This window comes from Mytilus californianus, unplaced genomic scaffold (assembly GCF_021869535.1).
Source record: "Mytilus californianus isolate M0D057914Y unplaced genomic scaffold, xbMytCali1.0.p SCAF_10, whole genome shotgun sequence".
Taxonomy (NCBI): domain Eukaryota; kingdom Metazoa; phylum Mollusca; class Bivalvia; order Mytilida; family Mytilidae; genus Mytilus; species Mytilus californianus.
The window spans coordinates 60,985,826-61,011,196 of record NW_026262582.1 but is presented as its reverse complement, the minus strand read 5'-3'; the positions used below and the strand labels follow the sequence as shown (position 1 = coordinate 61,011,196).

General features: G+C 30.8%; 1 protein-coding gene across 1 annotated transcript in view; it reads right to left on the bottom strand.

Annotated features, from left to right (window-relative positions):
• LOC127718333 (cilia- and flagella-associated protein 65-like) overlaps positions 1-23,614 on the bottom strand; it is a 41,343-nt gene extending 17,729 nt beyond the window's left edge. The window contains exons 1-24 of the mRNA XM_052224329.1: positions 23,501-23,614; positions 21,381-21,618; positions 19,714-19,852; positions 17,703-17,833; positions 17,155-17,269; positions 16,670-16,754; positions 14,787-14,932; positions 14,231-14,344; positions 12,583-12,691; positions 11,700-11,815; positions 11,098-11,247; positions 10,105-10,233; positions 9,311-9,379; positions 8,811-8,903; positions 7,661-7,741; positions 6,944-6,998; positions 6,334-6,419; positions 5,527-5,653; positions 4,312-4,480; positions 3,367-3,505; positions 2,740-2,879; positions 1,832-1,916; positions 1,161-1,319; positions 226-391 (exon numbers count right to left, since the gene is read on the bottom strand). Coding sequence (XP_052080289.1) covers positions 226-391; positions 1,161-1,319; positions 1,832-1,916; positions 2,740-2,879; positions 3,367-3,505; positions 4,312-4,480; positions 5,527-5,653; positions 6,334-6,419; positions 6,944-6,998; positions 7,661-7,741; positions 8,811-8,903; positions 9,311-9,379; positions 10,105-10,233; positions 11,098-11,247; positions 11,700-11,815; positions 12,583-12,691; positions 14,231-14,344; positions 14,787-14,932; positions 16,670-16,754; positions 17,155-17,269; positions 17,703-17,833; positions 19,714-19,852; positions 21,381-21,604 — 2,827 coding nt within the window. The 5' untranslated portion in view covers positions 21,605-21,618; positions 23,501-23,614. The remainder of the gene's footprint in view (positions 1-225; positions 392-1,160; positions 1,320-1,831; positions 1,917-2,739; positions 2,880-3,366; positions 3,506-4,311; positions 4,481-5,526; positions 5,654-6,333; positions 6,420-6,943; positions 6,999-7,660; positions 7,742-8,810; positions 8,904-9,310; positions 9,380-10,104; positions 10,234-11,097; positions 11,248-11,699; positions 11,816-12,582; positions 12,692-14,230; positions 14,345-14,786; positions 14,933-16,669; positions 16,755-17,154; positions 17,270-17,702; positions 17,834-19,713; positions 19,853-21,380; positions 21,619-23,500) is intronic.
• Between the last annotated feature and the right edge of the window lie 1,757 nt (positions 23,615-25,371).

Here is a 25,371-nt window from a genome sequence, read left to right as displayed (position 1 = left end):
TTATCCACTTCTAAAAATTTACAATAAAAAGTATATCAGTATGTCATCCCCCTTTTTTTTACACAGGTTGTAAGGTTATTACAACAGGTATTTTTTAGTTCTTACATAAAAGAAGGTTCTGTAACCAAAAAAAATGCTGTAGTAATTCTTTTTACATATTTCAATTGAGGCTTAACCACAATACGTTTTAGAATTTTGAATAAGATTAGAAGAAGAATCTCTTACCTATTCTGTCATCTATAGTTAGTTCCTCTGGATAAGGACCAGTCATTGTCTGTTCTATAAATAGCTCGTAATGAAGACTGCATGTACTCTCATTAGAAATAACAATGGTCTTACAAGCTGAACTTCCAACCACAACATCCCCAAATTCAATATATGTCTGGTCAGCCTAAAATAAAATATAAAATATAGTTTCTTGAATTCTTGGGAAATATAAAGATCCACATATGAATTGATTGCTAAATTTCAAAATTCACATTAATTTAAAGAATGATAGCTTTCAGTGGCGGTTCCAGAACTTTTCATAAGGGAGGGGGGGGGGCTCCAGTCATGCTTCAGTAATTCTCTATATAATCAACCAAATTTTTCCCACAAAAGGGGGGGGGTCCCCCCTGGATCCCTTTTTTCCATTTTTTGTTTTGTTTTTTGTATTATACATTATCTATTTTCAAAGACTTCATCTATGAAAATGTATGTACTTTAAATTAAAAAGTTTTGCTTGAATTTATTAATGCAATTGTTCGATAATTTACAAAAATGTGAAATAAGTCATTGCGATTTCTAGAAATGCTCTGTACAAATTATGCTTTCAAAAAATTTAAACTTCAAGATTTTTGCTACACCCTTCCTGTTACAATTTAAAACATCTAACAAAATTTTGAATTTTCAATATTTTGAATATCAGCAGAAAACATTCTTTGAAAAAACAACCACAAGGATTGATAGTAGATTCCTTCAATTTTTACCTTACTGTCGTCAAGAGATGAAAGTAATTCCCTTAGGCAAAAAAATGTAGTTCAAGTTTTGCCTCTTTGCACATTTTATAGACATTTTTGGTTAAGCACTATAAAACTCCTATAAAGTCTATGCATCATTTTTTTAAATAAAAAATTATTCCTTTATACCTCCCCCCAATTATTTATATATTTTAGCCTTACCTTAATATCACCAATAGTGCCTTCACCAATGGCTCTAACATTAAATTCCTTTTTCTTTCCACCAGATGATGTACTGCTAAATCCTTGTCCCCAAACAATCAGGCTTGGTTTCATTACATATTTCTCCTTAGACGTTGGTGTAAATGACCAGGCATGTGTCTAAAATACAAAACAATGAATAATGCTGAATCAAATATTATTCACTGTGTCAATCAATCATTTCTAATATTGTTTATCAAATTTATTACTTTTAACAGACTCATAAGGTTAAGGGAGGGTTCTGCACCAGCAAATATGTCTAACCCTGCCACATTATGCATGTTCCAGTCCAAAGTCAGGCGCCTGTAATTCAGTAGTTGTCTTTTTTTATGTAGATCACATTTATTTTTTGTTTATTGGTTTGTACATAAATCAGGCTACTTGTTTTCTTGTTACATTTATCATTTCAGGGCCTTATATAGCTTGCTCTGCGGTATGGGTTTTGCTCATTGTTGAAGGCTGTAATGTGACCTGTTCCAACTGTCAAATGGATCAGAAAATGTTTGATATTAGGACAACAATTTTAAAGGGTTATTTATGCTTGCCAAAAATGTGGGCAATTATAGCAACAAATCTCAATTCTGACATTCTGTTATAAAATAAAGTAATTGTGCTCCAAAATTAAAACATACCTGATTTTCATTTGGTTGAATGATGCCACAGTCTGGAGTTACAGACAATAATTTCTTATCAGCAAATTTAAACTTCCATTCAAATCTAAAAACAAAATAAATCAAAACTCATCTCTCTGTTACAATCAGTATCTTTATGTATATTATACTTTTCCAGGGTTTGCATTTTTTACAATCTTATTGATAAGAGAAATATTATTTTTAACAGACAAATGATATATAGAAATATATAAGAAATGTCTTAATATCTATGATTCATTTTTTTGTGAAAATATTTGCATAAATGATTTCAGTTTAAACATTTGAAAATTCGTAAACAAATCAGGATTTCTTTATATCAAATAGCCTGGGATCCTGGCTCACTACTCAACAGTTGAGCCAGGCGGAATACGACGACATGGTTTCGTCAATTGGATATTTGAATGATGTATCGTGGGATAGCTTCATTTCTTGACACATGGCAGGAAGTATTTATATTGTCACAAATTTATTTAAAATTATTTTTTCATTTCATATGAAATGCAAGTTTCGAAAAATTTAGCATATATAATTCAAACGTTATTGATTAACATCGTGAATCAACTGTTAATTAACGATCTGATCGATATATTCCATGTTTATAGAACACATGCACATGCGCAGTATTTCAGTCCTGTTCGGCGCTGATAGTTGGTCACGTGGATTGTATTACGCCTGGCCCTATCGACGAAGTATTAGATTGGGTCAGGATGCCAGGCTATATATCAAACAGTTTGTAAATAAAATCTTAAAATACAATCCTTATTTATTCATTTGAACTCAAAGGTAGATGAAAGTTAAGGTTTGAGATTATGAATAAGGTTATGTGTCAAGGGTTAAAGTTTAGGCTTTGGGCTAGAATTTATGATTAAACAGCATATATAACATACCTTAAAGGTATCCTAGAGACATTTTTAATGGTGTAACATTGTTTTGAGAATGTTCCAATACAAGTCTCTCTGAAATATAAACATCCATATGTATCTAACAATACTTCTGGTGATTCAGCTGATCCCCATACTTCAAGCTCCTGAAAGACAAAGAAAAAAAACATATAAATGACTCAGAAAAAAGTTACAATTCTACTTAGGAAATAATAAACTGCAAAAGATCAAACATTGAAGGTTCACAAAATTAGAATGCCAATTTATAATTGGCTTCAATGTTAACCACTCCACAGTTTGTACCTGTCCCCAATCAGGAGCCTGTAATTCATTGTTTTTGGTCCATGTCTATAATATTCTTTTTTATTGTTTTGTATATAAATCAGGTCTTTTGGTTTTCTTGTTTGAAATTTGTTCATTTCAGGACCTTTTATAGCTGTCTACATTTTGTTAATGTACAGTGAATGAACTGTGCAAATTAATACTACTAACTAGAAAACTGAAAATCAGCACCCTTACTCTAAAACTATTCATTACTCTATTTGAAAAGATCTCTGATCGGTTCCTTTGTTGTACATTTTGACCTGTATTACACTCATAACATTAATTTCTAGTATTCTGATTGGTTCTTACCTTATTGTACTTTTCATTGTCATTCAACCGAAACATCAAATTATGTTTATATGTTCTGACTTCTGCTGGCGTACATTTCACAATGAAGGTCATCATTTCACCTTTCATCAAAGCTTTGGCAGGCTTCACAGAATAAACACTGAAAATGAACACACACAATACATTATAACTTAATTACAGAAAAAAATGACTTCATGTGATGAACTCTAAAGTAAAAAGTGTTTTACAAATAAAAAAAGAAATAGAGAATTGGAGTCGTCAAAAAAATTTGGAGTACAATTATTCTACTCAAGACTCAGAATTCAACCAATCAAAATCTTGGATTTGGTGTTTGAAACAAAAAATTTGTACTTTGTATGGAGTAAAGTTTTATGACCACAGGCCCTGAAATCGTCTGCTGTATGATCTAATTTTTGCATAAAACTTTTCAAACTAATTTTCAGATAGGCCTTGTTTAAAACATGCTATTTCCCCTAAAATGAGGATATCTTTGAGTAATTTTCATTCAATATATTTTGATCTTTTACAAACCGTTAATGCTTTTACTTACTTGTTGGGAATGAATTCAATTCAAAAGTAAATGAAATTACTGAATTTTATTTCATAAGAAATCAAATTTTCAATGATCAAAAGAAACCTGGCTTGGAGTCGTCAAATAAATTTGGAGTAAGATTATTCTACTCAAGACTCAGAATTCAACCAATCAAAATCTTGGATTTGGTGTTCGAAACAAAAAATTTGTACTTTGGGTATGGAGTAAAGTTTTATGACCATAGGCCCTGAAATCGTCTGCTGTATGATCTAATTTTTGCATAAAACTTTTCAAACTAATTTTCAGATAAGCCTTGTTTAAAACATGCTATTTCCCCTAAAATGAGATTATCTCTGAGAAATTTTCATTCAATATATTTTGATCTTTTACAAACCTTTCATGCTTTTACTTACTTGTTGGGATCTTTCTGTACATCAAAGAAGATAGGTGTTGTCCCTGTGTTTCTCATCTGTAACGTTCTGTACGCTGATTCCTTGGTGTTTACAGCTGGGAATACCAAACGTGATGTGTCTAATGTAAATCTGGGTAAGAATGTCTCATTGTTTGGCAGGAAAGTTTGACCTGAAACAACAAAGAGTATAATTGTTACGGATTATGATCGGGATTTTAGTTTACAGTAAATTAAGTATGAAATGCATGCAGTTGTTAATGTAAGTCCTTGATAATTGAAATAACGTGTGTTGCATTTAAGCATTTATTTTACATGTTATAGTAGAATATTATTAGCGAAAGTTAGATTGTGAAATCTACTTTTTAGGATAATGTGGGTTCATTTTTTTTGTTGGTTACCAACTTTAGTGGATTAGTAGGTATAGATAAACTATAAATTCAAATGTTCACCAAAGTATAATTTTTTATAGTCTTGCATTCAGACCTTTGCAAATTCAAAAATTCAAATGATCATGAAAATACATTCTTTTCTCAATCCACGAAAAAGCAAATACCCATAAAAATAATTTTTCGTGAGTACAATGTACAAATTAAATTGGTGCCCACGAAAATTAATGTATCCATAGTATTCATTCAGTTGCATTTTTCACACTAACCATCATATTTATTTCTATATTTACAGCTTCACTCTTCAGACCAACCACTCATGACTATCACAGCACAGAATAATAAATGTCCCTACTATGCAAATTTTTACAGTAACTAGTTTGTTGCAAAAAAGTTGGATTCAATGACACAGCTGTTATAACAAAGCAAACTTGACAGAGCAAATAGAGTCCAAGTCAATAATCTTTGTTTTCCTTACAATGATGCTGTTATAGGATTTTTATAGTGCTTACGTTTCCTGTTCTATTATAAGGTGGTACATAACACTACAGGGAGATAACTCTGTAAAAATCAGCTGACCGTTTTAATTACGTTGTATTGTTAAGGAAATATTAAGCCTCTCAATGATTAAAATTAGTGTTCGTCAAACTGCTATATATCCAATGAAATTTTTCCGAGAAAGTGATTGGTTCAAGTTTTTTGAAATTTTTATATTTTTTTCAAAGGGTCAAAGTAGATATTTTGTCAAAATTTTATGAAAATTAAACGAGCCAAATTAATTTTAGTCAAGGTGTTGGGTACCACCTTAAAGCAGACAAAAACAAACAAACCTGAACAAGTTAGATTTAAACACCATGGTGGAAAGTGTGTTGTATCCTCTACCAGACGGAAATCTCTCAAACTCTTGTAGTAAGCAAAACATTCCAATTCTGATCCATAAAATTGATTTGGTGCATTCTATAGAAAGAAATACAGAAAATATTTAGAGGGGCATAACTGCATAATTGATGTCCCTGTTAAATTAACAGAACGTTTTAACAGTATGGTGAAGTTTAAGCAACTTTTTGATACTGATTAAACTTGACAGCAGATATTTACTGTTTTAGCAACTTGATTTGTATTAAGGATTTTAGTGACAGTTTAAAAGTGAAATTTGTTCAGTTGAATTGTAAATTTTTAATTGTAAATTTTTTCTTGATTACAAAGTTAAGTATTTAACCACAATACAAAAAAAAAGATGTGGTATGATTGCCAATGTGACAACTCTCCACAAGAGACCAAATGACACAGAAATTAAATTCTATAGGTCACTGTACAGCCTTCAACAATGAGTAAAACCCATACTGCATAGTCAGCTGTAAAAGGCCCTGAAATTGCGTACAACTGCCTTGCCGTTTCTTTTTCTTTCTTTTGCTTTCTTTTTTATTTATAATTATTGTTTTGATATTTCTTTGGTTTTTTTGTATAATTATATTGCTTTGTTTTTGTTTTTGTATTGTTAACCCTACCACCTTCTTTATGGGACTTTTTCTGTTAAACTGATAATACCTCTATCATGTCTATTGCATTCAAAATTATCATAATGAATTGTTGTAAGTGAAAATGTTAACCTTTACAAAATACTTAACGATACTTACAGGTTTAAATGTGACCTGGAAAGCACATGACTTTAGTGGTGGAATATCCATGGACAATGGCATCACACAAAAAGTTTTCTCATGTCCTACAAAATGTCAAAGAGCCAAACATGGTTAGTATTTTTTGAAATAAGATAAATTTGACTTAAAAGATTCAGAATTACAGCACTGTTCTTTTTTATTTAGTTAAAATTGAGAATGGAAATGGGGAATGTGTCAAAGAGACAACAACCCGACCATAGAGCAGACAACAGCCGAAGGCCACCAATGGGTCTTCAATGCAGCGAGAAACTCCCGCACCCGGAGGCGTCCTTCAGCTGGCCCCTAAACAAATATGTTATCTTTTTATATTTAAAAAATAAATGGAATAGACCTAAGATGTACCTTTTCTGTGTAAGATTTTATAATGTTTTTTGAAAGGGTATGATTTTTACCATCTGATTTAGGGTAAACAAAATACATAAAATGTGTAAGTTTCATTTATTTTGTGTAAGAGTTGGTGGTATTGGTAAAGGAATAAATATCCTCAAATGATTGTAGATACATTTTCAAACTAAAAATAAAGTATAACAAGAGTTAACTAAAAAATAAAAATTATAAAAAGAGTTACCTCCCATCCACTGCACAGTTATCTTTCCTTTGGTGTGATTGGTTATGTTGATCACCTGTTAATAATAATTATTAAAAAAAAATTGACAAGGTTTTTAGTATTTCAACAGCAGAAACCAACTGTTAAGATGCTCGCTACTCTGTTCCAAAATAACAATCTTTTCAAAATAGATATAAGAAGATGTGGTATGAGTGCTAACGAGACAACTCTCCATCCAAGTCAAAAGACTGTTATAAATTGATAGAATATTAATAACGGAACTAAAACAGCAAAAAAAATGATAGGTCCGTGTCCTTGCTTTTGAAATATAAGCCATTGAAAATTTGGCAGGGATTAATGTGTGTTTTACAAATAAGTTAATATGTGCAATAAATATTTTTTGGAAATGCCTTGGCTCATATCTATTTTGTTGAAAAACTGTGTGTAAAATGGCAATTTAAGGTCGATGCAGACATGTTTATGACAACAACAAGTGACCTTTCTGCACCAGACTGTAATAACATGTTCTTTAATCAATAAAATTAACATATATTTTCAATGGTTTGAATAACGTTACAATTTTTGCAATTTCGGGGGCCAAATAATGGCTCTTATCGTGTCTCCTTCTTTGGTTAGACATATAGATTTTTTATTCATAAACAAGCTTTTGGTTTACCCCGGTAGTAAGTATTAAAGATGTTGGCATAAACTGTTTTTAACCCTAGGTAACAAACTTACCTTATTTTCAATAGTTCTAATATTCTGGCAGTTACCAAAATCAATGTTGTTGGTCTCCAAACTCACATGAGGAACAAAGTTCTTAAAAAAATATTTTTTATAAAATAAATAACCGATCTAAATGCTAGAAAAAAAACATACAAAAAACATATAAAAATATAATTATAAAATAATTTAATGATAAAAACAGAAAATGGTTCTTTCTTGAACACTTATGCTATATTAAAAGTAAAAATATTTAAAAGAAATTGTGTATGACTGTTTTGCTTTTTCTTTCTTTTGCTTTTTTTTATTTATAATTATCATTTTGATATTTTTTTGTTTTTTGTATAATTTGATAGCTTTGTTTTTGTTTTTGTGTTGTTAACCCTACCACCTTCTTTATAGGACTTTCTCAAGCCAGGAAACTATATAACCCATTTGTTTATGTTGGTTGGTTTTTACACCAATTGTTTTTTCATTCATTGTTGTAGCATAAATAAAGCTGTTCGTTTTTTCTTTAGAATTGTTTCAATTTTCTTTCATCTCTGGCCCTTTTACAGCTTAATATATGGTACGGGTTTTGCTCATTGTTAAAGTTGTAGAGTGACCTGTTTACATCATTATTCTTCGGTCAATTATAGAAAGTTGTCAACTTGGCATTCATTCAACATCTCTTTATTTTTACAATGATCCAGATGAAGAGTTGGCATGGCATTATAAGGTTTGTTCATGAATTCTAGGGACCTTTGGGGTTGGATTCTTGTTTATCATTGAAGACTGTGTGTTTACCTATAATTTAATTTTGGATGTAACTCGTTTGCTTGATTGGCTGAAAGTTTTTTGTCTATCAGCTAATAGACATAATTTTGTCATTTGACTGTGACGTCGTCAACATTATTTCATCATTTACTCCTTACAAATGGAATTTAGAATTAGATTGTAGAGATTAACCATTATATTTTTTCTGTCTATTCGAAATAACCTCAAAATGTGGTGCACAAATTATAAATAACCCTTTATGCATGTTATTCAGTGTGCACCACATTTTTTATGTTATTTCTTCATAGACAGCAAAAATATTACAGTCATTTCTTAAAAAGATGATGTTTCTGGTTTAATTGCGTCTCATTTAGGTATACCCCACATTCTTTTTCTCTGATATACTTACAATAACATCACAATGGAATCCATCGTTGAAATATTCATCCATTGGATGGACAGAGTGTATTGACTGTGGATTGTGTGGATGTTCTACTTCAGTCTAAAAAAGTAAAACAAAAACTGTAAATTCAGAATTTTTGCGATATTTCTATTATTACGAATATTGATCATAGTTTTCATAAAATAAAAACTAAAATTTAAAATTTCAACAGCATTATGCAGAATTTTCAATAATTAATCTGACATTCTTGTCTGTTGGTCAGCAACAGTAATGATAAAGTCTTCAAAACCTGTCCATAGATTTTAGTGGAGCTATCTTGCTTTTCTACAGTCATATGGGACTATTCTTAGAAAAATTAGCTGAAAATCTTGCCATATAAGTTTCCAGTTTGTCAATTTCTACTTTTTTGTATCACTTGAGAGAGACATTTTGGATTCTGAAAATTAAACTAAACTATACAAATGCAAAGAAAGAGGCTTATATAATAAACAAATATTAAAATTTACCTCTGGTATCATTACTGCTCCTGCATCATCAATTTCCAGCTTGTTGTTCCTAATTAACTCATTCAGTTCCTGTTAAAAAGAAAACATAACTAGAAAAACTGACATTTCAATAAAGGATCCGCTTAAACATGCTTTGTGATACAAAGATATTGATGCATACAAAGCAATTCATGTTCATAGGTTGCTAATTTTCATAAATTTTCACACCAGCAATTAATTCAGGATGTGTTTTTGATTAATATTAGTTTTGCTAAAATCAAAGCACTTTAAATTTTTGTCATTGACATTTTCGTAAATGATGGGCAACCAATATTTTTTTACATGGAGAATCATTTAAAAAATTAAAAAATACCTACATGTACATGATGTATAGATTTTTATTTAAACCCTTGTAATATCAGATGTTTCTAAAAATTTATCATTTTTCAACAAAACCTACCACAATTTTGACATAAGGAAACAATTTGAAATACACTTTTTATCTATATTTTATTTTTTGTTGAAATCCTAACACAAAAAGATGTTTCTCAAAATTTGTGATTTAAAAAATATAGGTTTTTACCCCATACTTGACATTGAGAAACAATATGGAATAGCATATTACACCTATATCAAAAAGGTGATACTAAAAATTTGTGATTTTATACAAGAATATGTTTATAAATATTTTTATCAATCCAAACATAAGAAGACATTATTGATTTTTAAACAAAAACTAAGTTTTCAATAAATCTATCCTTCGGTGAATATGTAGAGACAGGTTTCTTTCCAAATATTTTGAGAACTGTTCTTACCTCTGGTGGATATGTAGACAGGCCTCTCTCCACATGACATCTATATCTGTCTAAATGTTTAGATAACAATACTGCTGGTTTCACTGTTTCTGAATGACAAGTTCCTAAAAGGTCTAAAAATAATGGTCCCTGAAACAAATAAATAATTGAGTCATGACAGGTAAAAAGTAAAAGTGCATTTTGAAATGTACCTGAATTATATAATAATGTATTTTGGATTAGTTTGGCATAATGTTTTTTGCAATAAATGGGACAGTTAATTTTTCACTGTATTCATTATTCGTGTTTTTTACCTTGTGCAATGCATTTTAATTAACAGTCAAATGATAGCAAAGGGTCTATTTCAGGGTACACAAAAAAAGCGTAAGTTAAGCACACACCAAAATTTACTGTATGTAACTCACAAAGGAATCAGAATATCAAAAAATGTTCCAAGGATGTACCAAACAACACATGAGTTAATAAGTGCACATAGCCTATCAGTGACTTATATAAAAACAAGAAGATGTGGTTTGATCCACCATTTTCTACATTAGAAAATGCCTGTACCAAGTCAGGAATATGACAGTTGTTATCCATTCGTTTGATGTGTTTGAGCTTTTGATTTTGACATTTGATTTTTTTTTTAATTTTCCTCGGAGTTTGGTATTTTTGTTATTTTACTTTTTATTGTTTTTGATTGCCAATGAGACAACTTTCCACCATAGACCAGACGTATAAGTTAGCAAGTATAGGTCACCCGTACGTTTCAATGTTTTTTGAAGATCTAGACAAGCTGAATATTCTTGGATTAGTTATTTTTGTAGTTACATTGACTTTAAAAGTAAATTATTAAAGTAGAAAATGCAAGAAAATATTGTTTTATTTTATGTGTGAGCATTATTATTTTTTATTTGACTTGGAAATCATGCTACATGTATTTTATTACCGCAATGTAATAACTTCTATAAATAGATCAGACAAGTTCTACAACTTATAAAACCCAATACTTGCCTGATTGTGGACTATACATGCCAAACGTTTATAATAGTTGATTGGATGTACTGGAAAGAATTTTATTATCACTGTTATAGTGCTGTTAGCACGCACTGATCCTGTCAATTTCTCAAATTTGAAAACACTTTCTTCACAATCAAGCATAAACTAAAAAATAAAAATACAATTAAAGTAGGGTGAATACATTTTTGCATCTTACTCTCTGAACGACAAGGCTGGATTCTATAATAAACAGTGGAGTTAGCAAACAAACAATAAAAATGATACTATAATGTATATTTAAGGACTTAAAACATGGATATCATACTGCAGTAAAAGAGAGGTGGAAGATTCCAAAGGAATATTCCAACTCATGACAAAGCAAACATAGAAAACTAAAGACTGAGCAATTGAGTTCTGAAATCAGATATTTTTCAAATTAAATCTTAAATTTATCCAACACTAGAAAAGTTTTTGACATTTTTATTAATTCCAACATAAAATCATTGATTACGCCTTCTAATTTTTTTTCCCAATATCCAATCAAAACCTATGTAACAAAGAACACTGCATATTTGACCAATGGCTGCATTTGTAACTTAATCTATATCTAACTATACCTGGAACTGAGCATCTACATCTGAGTTGTTAACAATATCAATAGTCTTTGTTCCGATCCGTCCTGAATCAATTTGCATAAAGTTGATTGTTTGTGAACTTAGTTGAACAAATGGGCCTAAAAAATATTGTTAATTTAAGAAATTAAACGCAAGTATTCATTATAATAAATCATGAACAAGCAACTGAATATTGTAATATTAATTAATGTGAGTCCCTGTGAATGTTGTAGTTGAATGCTATAAATAAAAATTAAAATGTGAGTTCCAGTTAATGCAATATTCATCTGGTTACATTACTGGCATAATTCAGAATTTCATTGGTTTTCTATTTTGGTAAGTAGATCATTTCATATAAATATATATAATTTGTACAAGAATGGAGTATATCACAATTTTTTAATCTGTATGCAAATGTGAATTCATTATTATATATTCATGTGGGTATTAATTTTCATGGATTTCGAGAGCAACAATGAACCACAAATCTTAATATAACAAGAACCATAAATTTTTTATAGGCAGTTTTTTTTTCAGTCAAAATTAATATCATTATGCGAAAATAAAAAAAACAAATATTTCATAGCAATGCTAATGATTCATAGGACCAAGACTGTACATGAATTAACATCACTAGGAAATTGTGAATTCAAAGCATTGGAAATTTAAATTCAGTTTATAAATCATTAATAACAGATGGTGCAAAATTTCCCTGTTTACAGTATTCAATAAGACATTTTTTGTGTTCATCTCTGAATTTCTTGTTTCTGTTGCTGTTGACTTGCTGCCTAATTAATGTTTAATCAAATCATTTTGGTCATATTTTTTGTGAAACATAACACGAAATTCTTTATTATCTGGAAACCTTTTTAATTTGCATACTGACCTTTTGACACTCCCTGGCACTTGACCACACTTTTACTGATGTTACCAATAGCAACAATATGAAAGTAATCAATACTTGTTGTGTCAACTGTGTGAGGGTTATAGGTCAACTGAAATGAAAATTTGATATTTATTTCAAGTTCAATCTAAGACAAATGAAAATAATCATACAACATATTTGGGAGTGAAAATAGTCAAATTTGCACTGCACTCCACGATGCTCCTACTTCTCTTAGTGACATTTCAAAAAAAGTTCAATGGAAGTACTGTCAGGTAAGCAAGCACTTGTCTTTTCCTTTTTGTCAGTCATGAAAGTGTGAATATTTTACCCATGTGTGCATATACTGTATTTTTGTATTAAAGTCTCTTTTTTTTCACGTTTTTAGTTGGGCTGGGGAATATGGAAATAAACTAGAGGCTCTAAAGAGCCTGTGTCACTCACCTTGGTCTATGTGCATATTAAACAAAGGACACAGATGGATTCATGACAAAATTGTGTTTTGGTGATGGTGATGTGTTTGTAGATCTTACTTTACTGAACATTCTTGCTGCTTACAATTATCTCTATCTATAATGAACTTGGCCCAGTAGTTACAGTGGAAAATATTATGTAAAAATTTACAAAAAGTTACAAAATTTATGAAAATTGTAAAAAATTGACTTATTTGTAGATCTTACTTTGCTGTACATTATTGCTGTTTACAGTTTATCTCTATCTATAATAATATTCAAGATAATAACCAAAAGCTGCAAATTTTTTTTAAAATTACCAATTCAGGGGCAGCAACCCAACAACAGGTCAGATTCATCTGAAAATTTCAGGGCAGATAGATCTTGACCTGATAAACAATTTTACCCCATGTCAGATTTGCTCTTAATGCTTTGGTTTCAGAGATATAAGCCAAAATCTACATTTTACCCCTATGTTCTATTTTTAGCCATGGTGGCCATCTTGGTTGGTTGGCCGGGTCACCGGACACATTTTTTAAACTAGATACCCCAATGATGATTGTGGCCAAGTTTGGTCAAATTTGGCCAAGTAGTTTCAGAGGAGAAGATTTTTGTAAAAGTTTACGGACAACGGACGCAGGACGACGGACGCCAAGTGATGAGAAAAGCTCACTTGGCCCTTTGGGCCAGGTGAGCTAAAAAATGATGATTTTTGGATTCATCATGTTCATGTAAGAAAAGTATTTTGACTGTTTGAATCGTTGAGTAACTTTAGATATTAATGAGGTCAGGTACTCAAGGTTGTTTTCCACAACAGAGTAGATTCTGGATAAATGTGACAATCTTGGAAAAATTAACAAGCAATTTCACTCAAACCAATAGAGACGATTAATATTATTTTGGAAATTAAATACTCAATTAGATTTTTAAAAATTATTCTTGATGTGCATAACATGTATATATCAATTAAAAAGTATTTACAATAAATTCTAATGATTTCTATTGATGAATCATTCTCAATTCGACAGAACTAATCAAATACAGTACAGATCTTCTAAGTGTTGGAGAAATTTCATGTATACTAATCAAGATTATAAAGATAAATATATCCAATGTAATCGGAACATTTTGTGTACAATCAAATACTGGATATATTCTTACAATTCTTGTTAAACAATTAACAGTTATACAGTACTTACAGGTAATTTGATTGATCCCATTGGAGGAACAATTCCTGCTTTCTGTGGACAGTCAAATACTGTATCTATCCTGCTTAATCTCGTTGGATGTTCTACTTTGAATGGAGCTCGTACCTGAAAAATAAAGAATTTGGAATCCTTTATCAAGAAAGAGCTTTAATAATAAATCTCATCTAAGAAGTTATATTATCTATCCATAACATAGTTGGTATATCAATTTATTTAAAATCTGTAAAAATTACTATGACAGTCATATCTGTGAACTAATTTTATTATAAGGACTGTTCTTGAAATAAATGTTGGAAGGCACTTCTCACAATGCATGAAATTTCAAAAAATAATATGTTCATGCTATATTTGCAAAATCATCAATAGTCTACTCATTAAATTGGGTAAACCAATACCAGGGATGGTTGATTACTTCATCAAAAGTTCAGAAATATCAAAATAACTTTATCGCTGGATTTTCTATGTTTAGAAATAGGAAAATTTTAACATACACTTTTGAAAATATTACCCAGAATTCATTTGAAACTGTGAATCATGAGTTACTTACAGGAGCTAAATTGTGTAGTTCTATGTATTTCTGTAAAGTTGTCCCAACAGGTGCACCACCAAATTGGACTGTGGCTTCCAAATTGTCTTTGTTCAGTGTTGTAGCTGGTCTTCCAGGCAATGATATCAAAATGTGGGGATATTTACCTAGAATATTAAATAAATAAATGTTAAACAAACTATGGTTAAAATTAGTACGAATTTATTTGTATCACTGTAAGAACAGTTTTCATTCAAGGCCATTTTCTTGAACCAAAAGTGCAATTTCACAGTCAATGCATATATAAAAAAGTGAAAAGTGTGCATGTTGGACTTAAAGAATAGTTTAGCTTCATGATTATGTTGGAGTCTTTTTGCTGTTATTGATGTAGTTTGTTTTCTGATTCTTAAATCAAAATAAAAAAAAACTCAAACACAATCTGTCAAAACAAAGATACAAAAAAAAGACAGCAAAATTTACAGCCAAAAGTCAAAGGTACATGTTTGAGCATTGGTATTTTTTTTAAGGACATTTACATTTTGGGCAAAATAAGCCTCTGATGCAATAATCTGGAATTGACAGTTATATATATAAGAAAGACCACATACTTTAATTAAAAGACTCCACAATCATCATGATTTCTAAAAATAATATAATTTGACATGTTGATATTTCAAAGGGCTGTCATTGGTGTGATTCTTATTTGAGTTGTTCCAGATTTAAAAGCATGGGGGATTGGAGGCACTTTTTTAGACTCAAACCACCCATAATATACAACTTTCATTTTACTTATGATTGTTACCGTTAAAAGGCTTGTATAGTCCGCGGTTTTATTCTCCAAAATTGACCCTGACAGCAGGGGTGCGGACTATAGAGTACAATAAGCAAGAAATAAGAGAGAAAATTTCAATTTCGCGATGTGGTTTGTTTACGTTCCGCCATGTTTGTTATTGACATTGTAGAGGGCGCTCTTATCATTTTTCAAACCAATTATTTTACCCAATCCATATTAATAAGTTATTTTTATTCAATATCAAATTAATACTGATAAATTTAAAAATTAAATGCTTCATTACAAAATTCTCGTTTCTTTTCAATGCATTTCTAAATATAAACTGGTATCTGCTTCAATGAAATCGTACAAAAAAAGTAAAAAAAGACAACCGTAAACCAGCTTACGATGTGTAAACTACAAAACGTAATCGGTTATTATTCGTTCCGTTTTGGTGTTTCCTATTGACAAATTTGTTTTGTATTACCTTAAGACCCTTCAAACATTAATGTGATAGATACTAGTATATAATTAAAACACTGTTTTAGATAAGGAGGGAACTGTTTTACTTTCAAAGTCGTATTATAGTGATATCTATTGTGTACGAATTTCGACTCTCACCGGGTTTTTTCATCTTTTACACGTGCTTTTCAAACTTCCGGTTTAAACATACACAAGTTTCTAAATTGTTTTTTGTGTGGTTTAGACGTATTTCAACCAGCGTGAAGTGTTTTAGAACCATTTACAAGCAGTTTCAGCTTCTGTTTGGTGATGGAAAATAGGTTTTTCCAAGAAAATACCGCAAACGACCACACACGATTTAAAATTACCGGAGTTTCATTAGACCTTTTCTAACAGTTACAAAAAGTTTTTTTACCTGAAATTTCGTGGGGAGAAGGGGGTGCGGACTATGTACCAGTGCAAACTATACAAGCCCGATTACGGTACATAAAATTCTGCAATCACCCACAATTTATTAATACCCTTCCAATCCCCCCATCATACCTTTAAATCTGGAACCGCCCTTACCCAATTATTAAAATTTCAGAGTTAATAAGTACTACTTGAGAAATTAATTACTTGTCAGAAATTTTATTCAAAACTTTTTTCATAATTTATTTTTTCAACTCACCTATGCCTTCTAACTTTGTAACTTTCGCCAGATTCAATTCATTTCCATATTTGCAAACAGCATCTGCTTCAAATACACTGGCATTCTAAAAAATAGACATGAAAGTTTACTGCATGTGATGTTTCAAACAATTATCATAAAAAATAAATTTATTTTAATTCAGAGTTAAGTTCACTACAATCTTAAAGGGTGAATTTTTTTTCTGACTTTTGCCAATCAGTATTATAATATATTAAATCTATTAACATTAAAGACATAGAAATGACTTGACTGTATGACCTTCTGATGGCTTATCACAAATTTAAACAATTGCTTACACTGCGGACAGAAACAGCCCGCTTAAGACTTGCTTAATAAACTTGTTTTTTGAACATGTGATGAAAAGTATAACCAAAGGACATAATCTGTATTCAGATAATAAACTTTGAATAATATGTTAAAACATGGTATGAAAGATGAGTCTAACAAAATCAGATAATTTTTACCTCCGGTTTGAATGTTGCCTTAAACTTTTTAATCTGCTGAGATTTTAATATTGCTGCTGGTGGGTCTATAGTGAAAGGTTCTCCAACTTCCCATTCCACTTTGGTTTCAAGGTCACTGAAAAAATATAAAAGATCAAAACAATGAAAGATTTGCTTTAGATTTATTCTTGTTCATACTCAATAATTTGGGGGCAAAGAAATCATGTTTTGGTTCTTTCCTTAATTTTCTTTATCTCCTCTTTAAACCTTAAATTTTTATTTATTCTATAAAGTCTTTGTTTTTTTCTTTATTGGAAGCGTACCTTCTTAGTGCCTAAACCAATTCAAAATATTAAGAAAAATTATTCAAATATGTTGATTCATCAGCATAAATTAAGGCTTGTATATTCCATAACTATAACCAACAAAATAACTCTCATCAGCAAAAAAAAATCTGAAGAGCAACAAATTCATTTCATGTGGTTCACAGAACCAAACACGATTACTAAGTCTTAAGTGCAAACATGAATTTATTTAATTTTAACTCAATTGGTTTTTCTTTGACTTACCCTGAGTTTTTAACTTCAAATATGGTCTCCACCGAATCTTTAGCAGCACACATACTGAAATCTAGGAATTCTGGGACAGTGATGTCCACCTGAGGCAAAACAGCTGTAATTGGTACTTCAAATGATCCATCCTGTATAATATATCAAGAGAATTACTCAAGGAATTTAAGAAACACTTATATTTGCAATAGTTCCATATATCAGCTTACAGGCCACTTATATAAAACATATCTAGCATAAAGTGGTTTTACTAAAACTGCATGTATAGAAATAAAGACGTTAATTGTATTGATGACTTAAGACCAAGATAACATCATAAGTATATGACATAAGATACAATAGTACCTTTCTACGGTAACATATTCTTCTGTGCATGATTTCCAACAATATCTTATCAGAATACAATTTTCATTTCATTTCAATAATTTATACTTTTCACATACTTAACATCTATAATTCATCTAAAATAAAATATTATTGAAAGTTCTTAATCTGCTCATTAAAGATAATCTTCATAATGATAATGTATTCTTGGCTACACATTCTAAAGTTATGATTGATTAAGTTTTGACTGTCCTATCCGTAAAATGATTACAGCTAAAAGTTAAAATAACAAACATACCGAACTCCAAGGAAAATTCAAAACGGAAATTCCCTTATGAAATGGCAAAATCAAAATCTCAAACGAATGGAAAACAACTGTCATATTCCTGACTTTGTACAGGCATTTCCTTATGTAAAAAATGGATTAAACCTGGTTTTATAGCTAACTAAACCTCTCACTTGTATGACATTATATTGACAACAATGTGTGAACAAAACGAACAGACATAATAGGTAAAAATGTCAAAAATAGGGATACAGCAGTCAACATTGTGTTAAAATCTTAATCATGTTCATGATTATTTTTAAGGAATAAGTTGCATTACTTCTTATGCATCATAAATACTGCAATCTGATTGGTTAATTACCCTGGTGTAAATAACACCCCACCCTTGTTCACCCCGGGATAAATAAAATTTTGCCAAGAAGGCCAAAATAAAGAAAAAAATTAAATGTAAAAAAAAAAAATAAAAAAATAAATAATGACAAAATTTGAGGACAAAACTTAAAAAAAAAAAAAAAAAAAAAAAAAATTAAATTTTTTTCCCCGAAAATTCGAAAGAACACAAAAAAATTCTGAATTTCCCCAAAATAAAGAAAAAAAGTATTTAACAATGCGCAGCAACATCGAAGTTGAAAAAATGTTACACAGGAAATTTTTCATTAGCATTTTTCAATTTTACATCCCTGTTTAAAATGGGTGAAGGAATTGTTCATAAGAAATAAATTCGTTATCTTGGTGTAATCAGGGGTGTACGGAATTTTACACCGTTGTTGAAAATTCATACACCCATTCGACTGCGCCTCAGGGTGTAAGAATTTTCAACAACGGTGTAAAATTCTGTACACCCCTGATTACACCAAGATAACTAATAAAACACATGAGACCTTGCAAAAATGATTGTTGGTTTCCTCTAACCCTGCCAGGTCAGTTTTTACCCTCCAGGTCAATTATTTTTTTCATTTTTGCTTTGCACATTAAAAAAAAAAGTGTTGCACTGATTTCTTTTGACAATTTTCAATGTTCCTTTTTAAAATTGTCTAATTATCTCTTAAAAGTGTGTCAACATATTGCTCAATTATCATTCCTTTAGTTTACATACATTTGTAGCTTATACAACAAGATAGAATGTAAAACAAGATTTACTGTCAGGTTAACAACAACATTCTCTGTATAGCGAAACTGATTTTTCACAAAAAAATAAAATAAATTAAAAAGTTTTTCCTGCCTGCTGGGCCTTAATAATTTTCACATGTTAGGGGAAACCGACATTCATTTTTCCATGGCCTGGTAAATACTGAACTTTAAATGGTATTGTTAATTAAACATGTCAAAAATATTTGCTTGATGAAATCTGTAAGTTCTAATTTCTACAAAGAGAGACAATTTCATTTCTATGTGACAAACCTTAGTATGGAATTCTATACTGTCTTCATAGACAACTTTCTCTAGTGGACGGAATGTTATTGGCAATGAGAAACTGGTTCCTGCACTTAAAACAACTGGTTTTGGAAACAGTGTTGTGTAAAATCTACTCTTTGGATTCCTGATAAAAAAAAAAACAATATATTTATATATTACGGATTACAAATGTGTCGAGTTTTGTGATTGGATAACAACACAGAAATGTCAGTATATATTCAGGAAACTGCTTGGGTATATACGACGTTTTTATCCGCAATTCGAACCTCAAAAACGTCATCATAGCACCTGTTACTATGTGACGTAGTCAAAAGCTATACAGAACACTAAAGAATGTCAGAGGCTCACAGAGAGAAAATAATGACGTGCATCCGTCAATAATGCATTTTTAAAACAAAATCACACAATTTACACTTCAAATACTAAAATTTAATGTTTAAAGTATTATATAAATTATTACATACACGATAAAAAAAGGTGCATTTAAAAGATAACTCAAAATATTAAGAAACAATAAACATGTAAGGAATATATATACATGCTGCATGGTGAATGTCGAACAAATACCTGCACTGGAAAAAACATTAAGACAGGGGTAATCCGTAATATATGTGTAATTGAGGTCACAGACAGGGTATATACTGTGACATTCCCGGCTTAGGGCCTTATATCACCTTCGCCTTCGGCTCAGGGGATATAAACTCTAAGCCGGGAATGTCACAGTATATACCCTGTCTGACACCTGAATAACATATAATATATATGCTATGGTGATTGAATGAAATTCTATAATGAATAATCATCTGTTGTGAGAATCGCTCTTTTCTATTCTTAAAATTACACACAAGCAGCTGTTTCTGTTTGAAATACTGAATACACTTTGATTATGTCTATAAAAAGAAACTGAAATTTGGAATATTAATTAAACCTGTCATGTTTCTGTTTTCAAATTTCTTTTATTATTCTTTTGGTATAACACTATTGCACATACAATACACACTGCTTTATATATTTTCTTTTCTGTTATAAATGCTCGATTTTGTTAGAAGCTCAATTTTGGGAACCTGTTGTATCTTTATAGACATCTCCTGGCCATGGTTGTTTAGTGTCCTTGTGTTGCTGTCTTATTGATATGTGCCTGGCATCTCCATTTATCAATATATTTGCACTTGATTCTTTTATAACAGAATTTTATGATAAAAGTGTATGGAATTCTATATCAGATTATCCTTTTACTGTAATTAATTAAACAATTTTTGTGAAGCTATAAATCTTTCTCTCTATAGATTAGTATATCAAATCTTTTCTGACAAGTGCACTGAAGTTGATGATATGTTTATATTACTTTGGTTTCTTTCACAAACTCAAATAATAATGAGTTATGAAATTACAAATCTTTAACATATTCATTTTTGTAGGTCCTTATATTTCATATAACTCTTCAACTGTTTCATTTCTTCTACATCCTTTGCATTCAAATATTTGGCTTTGAGAGTTCCTAATGAAGGTAAATCCAGAAAAGTGCTTTGGACTCTTTATAAAGTATTGTTTTAATTATTTTTTTTAATTACATATAAAAATAAGGAGTTATGATATGATTGCCAATGAGAAAACTATCCAACAAAGCTCAAACGAAGTGGATGTATACATACTTGTATTTAATTTTTTGTGTTTTGACGTTGACATTTTTCAGTATAATATTTTTGGTGTACTCTCTTCCAGGTTCCCATCCTTGGTACACCACATTATTGATGACCTCAATTCCATAGTAATTATTCTTTAATATCTGAATTTGTCGTGGGCTTGTTGATGGCTCAAGTTTACTAGGGTCTCCTGGCATAGGTGCCACCTGTGTCATCTCTAAAACTGCTGGCATGATGCCTTATTGTCCTGCAAAATAAATCATTAACATACATAAAAATATCTTAATATAGAGAAACGGATTTGTCCAAAACAAGTATCAACAAACCAATTACAGCTAATATGGATTTGCTCATTTCCACCCTCCCACAATTGGAGTAGGCAAAATGTCTAGACGGTCCCATTTATTGTGCACGTGCCCATACTTTGAAGAGGACACACATTTCTTTTTTTTTCATCATAATGATTGAACATACAATACCTAAAATAAACAAATCAACCTGTGACAAATCTGATTCTGTTGGTACCTAGTTCATTAAAATCCAACCAGAAATAACCTCACAAATTATTTTGTTAAAAAGGTAGTTTTTAATGAAATATATAGGATGGACATCGTTTACTTGAGGGGACCCAACCCATACAGGGCTATATATACTACATGTAAATCAACACAAAAACTGACCCTAACCCATCTTTTACTTTAGGGGTCCTAAACTATAGAGCTATATCAAAATATTTATATTTTCATAAATACAAACTCATGGAAATAAATGCTCTGTATGAACTTTCAAAAATAGCTGTCAGAAATACAACACCTAATAAACATGTGCTTTGTGCTATTCATTGTTCTATGGCAATAAACGTATGCTTTGTGCTATTCATTGTTCCATGGCAAGGTTATTGCGACAATTTAGATATAGCCTTTTGGTACCTTCCACCTGTCTGCTGTAATTTTAAAAATGAACTTTGCCTTTAACAGTCTCCACCATAAACTTTAGAATCTACAGGCCCAAAGCTGAATTTTATGAATATTTAGGTAGTTTGTTTTGGCCTGTAGAGATGAATTTTACAGGCCCAACACCATTTTTACTAGTCTGGGCTGGTGGGCCTGTGGTTGGGCGCAAATACTGCTTTAAATTTGAATATCATGACTATATACACCTTATCGCTATTTGTCCACCATTACTGGACATCACAAAGGTTCCCGTAAAATTTTGACGCCACAGTAGAAAATATCTGACGCCACAATGGAAAAGTGATTGTTGTATGACGTCAATAGTTCAAGCGGCGCAGATTCCTGTGTTAAGTGGCACAGATTTCCAAATACACCTTATCGCTATTTAGTCCAATCCAGAAAAAAACAGTCATTTAGACAACTTCCTGTTTGGGTCAACAGGCCTTGAACAGGTAAACAACAAAGGTCATCAGTAACGAGCTGAGGGTGGGAAAAATTAAGAAAGCAATCAATACGAAAGTTTGATAGATTATGATCCACTTTTTCGAAACTCAAATTATAGTAAAAAAATATTTTGTTTGAAGTATTTACGATGTTTTAAACAGATCTCATTAAAAAGTATCATGCATGGTGCATTGTTTAAACAGGGCCGCAGATAGCTTCAACTGGATGAAAAAGTTGTGTAATTTTAGAACTTATCCGGAATGGAATAAATAGCGATTAGCTGTTATAATAGCGATAAGGTCTATTCATTCTTCATTTCATTTCAATTCACCAAACACTATAGGAAACTGGTTTGATGCTTTTAGAATGTGAAACAATTAAATAAATGTTTTATCTTAATTTAACAGCAATACATTAACTTAAACACAATTACAAAATTATTCAACACAAAACCTTTACAAAGCCTGTCATAGGGTGCAAACATGATTTTGAACAAATTGACACAATTCATATTTTCTAATGGCACCAAGGACGACAATGACCTGTTTAGCTAAACTATCTTTGACTGTAATCCTTACCCTGACACTAGTTCTTAACCATAAATGAACCCTAAACTATAGGGACCCCTGTCAGAAGTAAAAGAAGGCTGTTTTCTTAGAATATCTAAGGTGTGTACCGGTCTTGTGCATTTTCATTTATAAACTGGATGAAATGTAACATTCAAAAGCATACTTGTCTTCGTGAATAATTGTATGGAACTTTATCTGTCGTATTTCCAAAATATTACAAGAAATGTTGTTCAACTTTATCCGCCGCCATATTGTAAACATGAAAATGGCGCTGTTGCTAAGCGATTTGATTTGATGAAAATTGACAGTTTGCATATGGTTTTATTATTTTAAGAGCATTAAGTCGATGAACATAAAGAATAATAGCATAATATTACACAAAATTTAGTAAATAACTTTCACCAAGCACATTTATGCTCATTTTATTCCATTCATGTAGAAAGAGTTATTTAAGGGGATGTAACTCGAATTCATTTTTTATTGGTATAACAAATATTCATTAGACTACTCTATATAAAGCACATACAAACGTACCATTAAAGAAAATGCCAAATTCTCATTTAAATGTGAATTATAGTATAAATGTCTGTTCCTATCCATTAACCAAATTTTAAATGTCCTATCATTCGTCCCAGTCGATCCTATCGAAGGACCTACCAATTGTATTGATTATTCTTAAACATGCATTGAAACGAATCAGTAGCGGAGCTTCCATTGAGGCAATGACCGCGGCTGCTGCCTTACTGTTTTCGTATTGAGTTGGTATTTTTTTTCGAAGACCACTTTTCAAAACATTCGAGACCTAAGAATTTCTTATTTTAAACTGAAATTTCTTACATCAAAATATATTACTATGCGTATTAACAGGAGTATTCAAAAGTATGAATAATAGTATTTCCTCCGCATATGAAGTGTGCTTCAATTTTTTTAGTTATTACTGTCTCAATTCTTTTGGGGTAATTCATTGATATTTAATGATGTGAGGAAGGGAATTCAGATAATGAAATTTTCAAAAAATCGGAGACCTAAAAATGAAATCAAATAAACTGGAGTTTTTTTTTATACCAACAGAAAGGTAAATCTATGTAAAATACGGTCGTATGAGTAAATAAGAATTCAAACGATAAATAAAAATAATACGAAAGATTAATGAAGGGTACCCATATATATTTCCATTACTTTCTATGTTAATCGAACATGGGTTACACTAGCGGGACACGAACTGCATGAATACCCAACCAATGTATTGGCTTGTGTTCCGTTTTTTTTTTTTTTTTGTGTACTTCGTGTTGCTGATTTTTTTGTAGTAATTGTTGGATAATTGTGTGTCTGTTCCGCATCTTTAGGCATTGGCGTTGGCTCAGTTTTTCTTCAATTAGTGTTTTTATTGTTCCTTGGTACCACCAATATTTACAAAATACAACTCTCTACGTCTACATGACTTGTATAACTCACCTTCAGTAAACAGCTAATTCAAATCCTTATTTTAAAAGACATGTGCGAAGCTTCAATAAAACGACAAATACGTTCATTATAACTGAACTTTTGTCAAAACTAATAGCATTAAATTTTCTACATCGAAACGTTACCGAAACTACTTGTCAGAATCAATTCATTAATAAATGCAACATAATTCGCATTGAAAAATATTACATTATTTCATGATAAAAAATTCTTAAATCTAGAATGTTAAAAGAAGTACTTACTGCAAATGTGTGACCAATCAAAAGAACAATTTAAAACAAAGATAGAGAGAAAACAACATGACACACAAATTCTTAAGATGCACACCACGATTCCAACTGTATTAACACAGGTGAAATGTATGCTTTGTGTTAAAGTATTGTAAATAGATAATTTGATACCCCTGAAAAAAATGAAATCTTTCATCATACATGACATGTTAACTTTTTTTTTGTAGCCAGTATTACAATCACGCTAAGGATGAAATAGGGTATAGGAATGTGGTAATCTTGAATCCTCACATTCTCCCATCCGACACTAAACCATGACGAGGGCTATTTGGCATGTTAT